Below are 8186 nucleotides of genomic sequence, written 5' to 3'. Positions count from 1 at the left end.
CTCCATTTCAGTCAACGGATGATTTCAAATGAATCTATTGTTAGTCTATCCTTTCTAGATTTCTTCCAATGAGCTCTAGCTTAAATGACACTCCTTATTTTATAAGAAAGATGAAGGATGAGATCATGGGTTCAACATTGAGTGTGTGCATGTAACTTACGAATAAAAAAGAAATCCTTTCTAGCCCTCTCCAGGGCAGGGGCAGGTAAAGAGAAGTAAAGAATATATCCTAGAAGCTAGACTTTAAGTTTCAGTTGATACTTGAAACATTTAGGGAGATCACATTATTTCTGAGGATCGGATAGGGGATGTAACTTGTCCAATTAAGCAGGACTATATCCAACAGAAAAAAAACTGAGTTTTACATACTCCCTAGGAGGCTTTGCATATCTCTGTGAAGTATCACGTTGGTCAGTACCCTGCAGATTGATAAATGTAAGAGGTTTTTTGAGATCACACATTCACTACACAGATTACTTAAAGAAGCTCATGGGTCATTATCCAATAAGAATAAAGCACCTCTCGGAGGAGGACAGAGGCTGCTATAGATTATTGGTTAGGAGTCTTCAGGCTGCAAGCCATTGCCTGAGAATAATTGATGAAGAAAAAAGGCATTCAATAAGCTGAGAGGCATTACATTATTTAATATTTATAATAGAAATATTGAGTTGAGAAAATTGAAAAGAAAGAGATTAGGGAAGATTTGAGCATTGTTTGTGTCAGGCAAAGAAATAAAATTCAATAAAACATTTACTACAGTCAAACAAGGACCACAAAATGAATTATCTTAAAGCCTTGAATCACACATATATCAGCAGTTTCCATTACGACATCGTACATACTTGCACTTCTTTGAAGAGGGTGTTGCCGAGCTTATCTTGTAATCTCAATATAGATGCTTCCACCTGCTGTGGTAAGGTTGAGACCACCTTGAAAATCTCCTGTAACTTGTCTTGAACTCTTGATATATATCTTTGCTAAGCCGATCAGATATCAACTTAAATCCCCCAGCAACGCTAGCTTTCAAATCTTCATGTCCCTTGTTCTGGTTTACCATATCTCAATCGTGTTAGAAGAAACCATATCTCAAACATCACATCAGAAGGCTTTACCACTGACTGCAGAAAGTTATCTCGAACAATCAGTTTCCGCCGTATGCTGTCCACTGAATCAAATTTGAGAAAACATAAGAAAATTATTTTGTTAATTATGTTCCCCAATTATTTAGATTGCATACAATATAGATTTGGAAGCACAGTTGTTCGCACTGAACAATTTATTGTGTTCACTGTTCATCAAATCTAACTAAGTCCTACCTAATAGATGAAGATCTTTACATAATTCAAATCAAGCAAATTCATCATCAAATGCAACCAAACCATAAGTAAAGCCACACATCAACATCAAATAAGTAAACTTAATTCATCTGAAATTTCATGAAAGTAGTAAATATTTCCTGGTTTTTATGTCACAAGTCTCTTATATAGAAAATGACAGTATTACTTCTAAAGATTGAGTTATATAGTTTCTCTTCAGATCCTACTTTGTAATGTATTGATTGTTGGACTAGATTACTCACTCTCCAGTGAAACTTCTTTCATTCCTTTGTTTAGTTGCATGCCATCGCTCTGAACAGAATCCAGGATCATTCCAAACCTGTTTAATGAAGTTTCCATCAATCCAATTCGATGTTCAAGTTCTTCACTAATCTGACCTGCTCAGGCAAATAAAGAGTTCAATATCCGTGAAAGCAATCAAGAACAAAATCTTAATTGACATGCCTACTTTTGCATAACCGTAAAGAAAGGAAACCACATTTTCTAGTAATATTTTTACAGCACATACAAAGATACTTAAACAATTTCAAGAAAACAAAGTAAATTTTGAACTTACTTCTATGATCTGTAACAGAAGCAGAATTCCATTTCCGCATTAGATTGGATGAAGATCTTGAGATTTGCATTTGACTCTCTTCTTGTGTACAACTAGGTTGAGGCAAGCAAGAAATCTTCTTTACAGAGTTTTCTGGTTCTTGAGAACCAAATCTCTGCAAGGACTGAAAAACTAAACTAAGACGAGTATACATACTAGTTCATAGAGTTCATTTTCAAGCCACAAAAGAGGAAACAGAATAGGAGACTCAAAATTTCTGTTTACGCAAGCACAATTTAAGCCTTTGCCTCTCAAAATCATTACATGAGAAAACCATTTTATGTATTAGGTTTGGCAAAAAGGAATTTTACAAAGAGATCATACCATGGAAAAGAACCAAAAAACTGTTCTAGAGAGCTAAAAACTCAATCAAGCTCGTGTCTCCATTCCAAACTATCCAGATATCATTCAACAATGAGAACACCACATCTCTTTGTATTTATATGCAATCAAGACAGACATGTAAATATATACAAAACTATGTGGGAAGTGAACATCTAGAGCTCACAGTTTATATAAATCCATAAGTTGGTGAATGGTGACCTCTGCAATGATCGTAGATAAATATGAATCATGATAGGTTCCACCATGTTAAGAGCATTTGCAGCAGTGGAGCTAAAAAGCTATAATGCTATTTTAGCTCCACCAATATAGCAAAATAAGCCCACAGCAGTGGAGCTAAAGCCATAAAATTTGGCTGATTTGCTACAGTGCACATCTAAAGATAGATGTGCACTGTAGCACTCATCTAAAAAAAAAAAAAAAATTTTTAATCATCAGCCGATTAAAATAATCACTCCCACTCACTTTTTTTCATTCTTTTATTTTATATCTCACCGTCTCCTTCTCCCTCACTCTCAACTCCTTCTCCCTCACTCTCAACTCCCAGATCACTCATCACCGTCGCCGCCACAGACCACCCAGCCCGACTCCGTCCCTCGCCGTCCCAGCCCAGCCCAGCCACGCCGTCCCAGCCGCATCTCCCTCACTCATCTCCCTCACTCATCACCGTCGCCGCCACAGACCAGCCCAGCCCACGCCGTCCCTCGCCGTCCCAGCCCAACCCAGCCCACGCCGTCGCCGCATCTCCCTCACTCATCTCCCTCGCTCATCGCACTCCAGCTCATCTCCCTCACTCGTCACCGTCGCCGTCCGTCGCCGTCGCAAGCTCTCATCTCACTCATCAAGCTCTCCACGCCGTCGCCGTCCCAGCCCAGCCCACGCCGTCGCCGTCGCCGTCGCCGTCCCAGCCGATCCACTTCAGGTCAGTGCTCTCTCTTTTCTATTGTAGTGAATTTTTTCTGTTATTTGGTCTCTGTGCACATGAATTTTTTCTGTTTTTTCTGTTCTGGGTTTAGTGTGATTTTGTGGTTGGAAATTTTGTGTGGATTATGTGTGGATTATGTGTGGATTATGCAGGAATTGGTTGTGTGGATTATGTGTCTCTGTATTGGAAATTTTGTGTTTGGAAATTTTGTGTTATTTTGTTGAGTGGATTCTGTGCACTCTGTATTGGGAATTTTCTATTTGCAGGAATTGGTTGTGTGGATTATGTGGTCTCTTAGTGTGAATTTGTGGTCTCTGTGCCCTTGGAATTGGTTGTGTGAATTTGTGCGGGAAAGCTATGTTTTGTTGTTAGTGTAAATTGTGTGCACAAAACCACGTTCCTGTGTTGCATAAAACCAAAATTGACTCATGGCTCATATAAATGTCTCTGTAATATAACCTATCAAAAAAAAAAAATGTCTCTGTAATATAAATGTAAGTTTATTGTGTAATTTATCTATGTAATTTGTTGTGTCGATATAAATGTTAGTTTGGAAATTTTCTGTGTGCAGGGAAGTTTATATATATATTTTCTAATTTTATGGAGTCACGTAGGGACACAGAGTTACATAGAGACCTAACATTTATCACGGGTATCATGAACGGGGATATAGAAATTGACTCTCAATTTTTGGGAACGTCTCAAAATACTCCTACGTCAGTTTCTGATTCTCCACCTCCACCACCACCACAAGTTGAAAATACCTCTTCTACAAAAGGAAAACGGGGCTCTAATTTTACTGTAGAGGAAGATAAACTTTTAGTGGCAGCATGGCTCAATACTAGTGTTGATGCCATAAGCAGTAATGAACAAACACAAAATACCTTTCGTCAAAAAGTTTGGGAATATTTTATGCAGTACAATACATCCGGTACCACACGCACTGTTATCTCCTTACTAAGTCGTTGGGGTACGATTAGTGAAAAGACAAATAAGTTTGCTGGGTGTATGGCTCAAATTAACGCACTTCATCAAAGTGGTATAACCGAAGAAGATAAGGTATAAATTATATTACAATAGTGTTAAAATGTTCATTCACCAATAGTTTGATAATATTAATTATGTTATATTTGTTTTAATTTTTTTTTTAGATTATCAATGCGAAGGCTTTGTATTTAGAGAAGTACAAGAAACCCTTTCTTCTTGATCATTGTTGGCTCATGTTAAAGGACCAACCAAAGTTTGCCGATCCTAATAATGCTAGATCGAGATCATATGTGCCTCCAACTTCAGAGCCAATATCTATTAGTGAAGGGGATTGTGGGTCCGGACTTGGTGACACTTCTAACTTGGAGAGACCTATTGGTAGGAAGGCCGAAAAGGCCATCCGAAAGAACAAAGCCGCCGGAAAAGATGTAGGGGAATATTTGAACAAAAAATTGAAATTGATTGAGGATGTAACTCGGTTGGAAGAGGAAAAAATGTCTTTTGAGAGGGAAAAACTTGCAATTGAAAAGGCAAGTAGGGAAGAAAAACTTAAGATTGAGAGGGAAAGAATGATTATTGAGAAGAAAAAATGTGAGCGAGAAGAAAGGTTAGAGGAAGAGAGAATCATGATGATAGATACAAGTGGCTTAACCGGAGCACAAAAAGCTTTTTATGAACAACTCCAAGAGGAAATCATGGCAAAACGAAGATCATGTAGTTAATGAGTTTAATTGTATTTTGGATGTAGTTTAGACTTTTATGTATTTTGTAGTGGTTTATGTATTTTGTAGTGGCTTATGTCACTTGATGAATTATCTTAAACTATATGTATGTATTTGTGTTATGACTTGAAGTGCAATCTAGCAAAGACTTTGAAGTGCAATCTTTTTTATCTTTTGTTAAGTTCTATTTGATCTTGTGATAGGCATTGATATGATTCTTTAATTCAATGAAATTATTATTTGATCAACTATGAGTATTACAGCCACTATGGAGTGCCTAGTATCATATGCTTGGTTTTGAGATGACAGGTCTTAGAATAAATCTATGAACAATGAGCATCCATAGTATTTTCAAGTTTTTTATTTTTAGATGTATGTGTTTGTGTTGTGATTTGTGCGTGAATTAGTTATATTTATTTTAATGTGGTTTGTCACTTAATTTTAATCTTGCATCTATAGTAATAATTGATTTTCAATTGTCTTGAAGGTTGCATCCATGAATCACTTTGTGATTCACAAGTTCCTTCTTGATGACTCAGATGAAGATGAGATAATCGAAGAACTTGTTATGGAAGCATCACAACCTAAGCGTCGTCGTCGTTCTATCAAACGTAATCATTTGGTAGGCCATGAGAGGCTTTTTCTTGATTATTTTGCTCCCACACCAGTATATCCACCTACTTTATTTCGTAGGAGATTTCGAATGAAGCGTTCTCTTTTTCTTCGTATTCAATCTCAAGTTGAAGCTCATGACTCTTATTTTGTCCAAAAAAGAAATAGTGCTAACAAACTTGGTTTATCTTCATTGCAAAAGATAACTGCTGCACTTAGAATGCTTGCGTATGGAGTATCGGGTGATTTGATAGATGAATATGTGCGGATTGGAGAAACTACTGCATTAGAAAGTTTGAAAAAATTTGTTACTGCAGTAATTGATGTTTTCTCTGAAGAATACTTGAGAAAGCCAAACAATGAAGACATTGCTAGACTGTTAGCTCACGGCGAACGTCGAGGTTTTCCAGGTATGTTAGGTTCAATTGATTGCATGCATTGGAAGTGGAAAAATTGTCCATCTGCATGGAAAGGTCAATATTGTGGTCATATTCGTGAGCCTACTATTATTTTGAAGGCAGTAGCATCATATGATCTTTGGATATGGCATGCATTTTTTGGATTACCTAGGTCAAATAATGATATTAATGTGTTAGAGCGATCTCATGTATTTAATGAATTGGCTGAAGGACGTGCTCCTACAATACAATACTCAATTAATGGTCATGACTACACTATGGGATATTGCCTTGCTGATGGTATATATCCAAAGTGGGCAACATTTGTGAAAACAATCCCAGCTCCACAAGGACATAAGTATAAATTATTTGCAGCAGCCCAAGAGGGGTATAGGAAGGATGTTGAGCGTGCATTTGGAGTGCTTCAAGCACGTTTCGCAATTGTCCGTGGACCTGCACGATTTTTTCATCTTGAAACACTCAAAAAGATCATGAAAGCGTGCATAATTCTCCATAATATGATTGTTGAAGATGAGCGAGAAGATGAGCGGGATGATAATGAAGTGGTAGATTTGGATTATGAACAAAATGATGGAGTGGATAATCCTCCTCTGCAAATGTTACGTGAACAAAGTGATGAATTTTTGTCATACATTGAGAGGCATGGACGCATTAGAGACCGAGAAATCAATTTTCAACTCCAGTCGGACCTTATTAAACATTTATGGCAATTGCAAGGCGAGTCGTAGGAACTTTCTTTTTTGTATGTGGGTTTAGTATGAGTCATAAGAACTTGTGCGAGTGTGTGAGTTTTATTGTAATTTGGTTTGAATTATGTATGTAAGCAAATCTATGGACTACATTGTTCTTGCTATAATATGTATTTTATTTTCTATGTTTTCTTATAAATCTATGGACTACATTATAAAGTTCCTTCATTTCATAGTTCACATTATTTCAAGGTTGCTTCCGGATAATTGAGACGATAATACGTTATCATGATAATTGAAAAATTGTTTTACTAAAAAAAAAATGTATGAGTATAATTTGGGGTTAAAAAAAAATATAATACTAGACGATTATTTACTATCACGCGGCGGCGGCGGTGGAAAAAGAGTCGTCGGTGGCGGTGGCGGCGGCGGCGGCGACGACGGCAGTGGAAAAAAAGTCGGCGGCGGCGGCGGCGGCGGCGGCGATGGTGGTGGCGGCGGTGGCGGTGGCGGTTGAAGGTGGTTGTGGTTGTTGTTTATTGTATAAGATATATTATTTTATTGTAATGGATATATTATTTTATTGTAATGGATATATTATTTTATTGTGATGTTTATATTATTTTATTGTGTTAAAAGCTAAAATAGATCCACTGCTGCAGCATGTATGTAGGTAAAATAGATAAAGTAACTTTTGGTGGAGCTAAAAAGCTAAATTTTTAACTCCACTGCTGTGGATGCTCTAACATAACACACCATTTGGAAATTACAGAAAGCCATGTACAAATAGTGGCCATTCTTATATACAGCCATACTCTTCACAATGAAAAATTTATTCCCTATGCATAAGATTATTGCACTCTAAAAAAAATAAGTTTCAGCTATTAGAGGTTTAAACTTTAAACTAGCAGTAAGTTCAAGGCGACTAACAGAATTTCAAAATAGCACGATTAATCGATTGTATTTGGTTTCGCTTAAGACTTATCTTTCAACAATTTCCTGCAAGACTAAAGATCCACAAGGCTCAATAATTATTCTCTTGTTCCTGTTGTCATTTTGTCGTTTTTTGTGTTGTTGGGGGCATGTGTGTGGGGTTTCCCATAAGCAAATACGACATTTTCTGCATTTAATGATTCTGACTTCTGTGACAGGTATTTATTTATTTTAATTTGCTGAATTTCTGTGACAGGTATTTATTTTTCAACAAATACGACCGGAAAATAGGGCCAGTAGCAGCCAAAATGCCTGTAGAAAAATGAGGTAATAAGAGCATTTTCACTAGGCGTGCCTATTGGCATCTGACATACCAAGCATCGGAAAACACTTCACATCAGGTATTTTAAATGCCAAAACACTTAGCACAAGTGAACAGTATTGTTTTAAATTTGAAATGGTATGGACATAAATGTCAAACAAATTTTTTTTATTCGACTTTTTCTCTTTCCTCTCAATTCTTTATTTGATTCTTTCTCTCTCTTCTCACAAATTTGCCTCTCTCTCCCAACTTGTGTTCTCTCTCTCCCTCTTTCTTCTTCAAATCAAATTCCCAGCCCCTCCC

General features: G+C 36.9%; 3 protein-coding genes across 4 annotated transcripts; 2 read left to right on the top strand and 1 right to left on the bottom strand.

Moving 5' to 3' along the window:
- Positions 1-77: 77 nt before the first annotated feature.
- On the bottom strand, positions 78-2521 carry LOC126696911 (putative recombination initiation defects 3). Of its 2 annotated transcripts, XR_007646114.1 has the most exons (4): positions 1894-2521; positions 1580-1714; positions 843-1165; positions 78-585 (listed from the first exon to the last, which is right to left on the bottom strand). XR_007646114.1 is itself a non-coding variant. In XM_050393666.1 (3 exons), exons 1-3 carry the CDS (start codon positions 2084-2086, stop codon positions 1032-1034), a joined length of 462 nt encoding a protein of 153 aa, XP_050249623.1. In that variant the 5' UTR covers positions 2087-2521; the 3' UTR covers positions 615-1031. The 2 variants fall into 2 exon arrangements, 1 of the variants encoding a protein (XP_050249623.1); XM_050393666.1 differs by lacking the exon at positions 78-585 and having other exon boundaries at positions 615-1165.
- Positions 2522-2569: 48 nt separating this feature from the next.
- Positions 2570-4908, top strand: LOC126696452 (glutathione S-transferase T3-like). The gene is made up of 2 exons (XM_050393194.1): positions 2570-4258; positions 4351-4908. The coding sequence occupies exons 1-2, from the start codon at positions 3800-3802 to the stop codon at positions 4906-4908; spliced, it is 1017 nt and encodes a 338-aa protein (XP_050249151.1). The 5' UTR covers positions 2570-3799.
- Positions 4909-5404: 496 nt separating this feature from the next.
- Positions 5405-7018, top strand: LOC126696451 (uncharacterized). Its single transcript, XM_050393193.1, has 2 exons — positions 5405-5930; positions 6117-7018. The coding sequence occupies exons 1-2, from the start codon at positions 5405-5407 to the stop codon at positions 6665-6667; spliced, it is 1077 nt and encodes a 358-aa protein (XP_050249150.1). The 3' UTR covers positions 6668-7018.
- The last annotated feature ends 1168 nt before the right edge of the window (positions 7019-8186 follow it).

This window comes from Quercus robur, chromosome 8, assembly GCF_932294415.1.
Source record: "Quercus robur chromosome 8, dhQueRobu3.1, whole genome shotgun sequence".
NCBI lineage: Eukaryota > Viridiplantae > Streptophyta > Magnoliopsida > Fagales > Fagaceae > Quercus > Quercus robur.
Note: the sequence above shows the minus strand (reverse complement) of the source record. Positions and strands in the feature narration are given on the sequence as shown.

Bases quoted from the DNA above. Each gene is read 5' to 3' on its own strand.
- LOC126696911 (XM_050393666.1), bottom strand. From the start codon at position 2,086: ATGTATACTCGTCTTAGTTTAGTTTTTCAGTCCTTGCAGAGATTTGGT. The intron at 1,715-1,893 runs GTAAGTTCAAAA...TTGCCTGAGCAG, and splicing joins TTCTGTTACAGATCATAGAA to GTCAGATTAGTGAAGAACTT. The intron at 1,166-1,579 runs GTGAGTAATCTA...AATTTGATTCAG, and splicing joins GAAAGAAGTTTCACTGGAGA to TGGACAGCATACGGCGGAAA.
- LOC126696452 (XM_050393194.1), top strand. From the start codon at position 3,800: ATGGAGTCACGTAGGGACACAGAGTTACATAGAGACCTAACATTTATC. The intron at 4,259-4,350 runs GTATAAATTATA...TTTTTTTTTTAG, and splicing joins GTATAACCGAAGAAGATAAG to ATTATCAATGCGAAGGCTTT.
- LOC126696451 (XM_050393193.1), top strand. From the start codon at position 5,405: ATGAATCACTTTGTGATTCACAAGTTCCTTCTTGATGACTCAGATGAA. The intron at 5,931-6,116 runs GTATGTTAGGTT...TTAATGTGTTAG, and splicing joins CGAACGTCGAGGTTTTCCAG to AGCGATCTCATGTATTTAAT.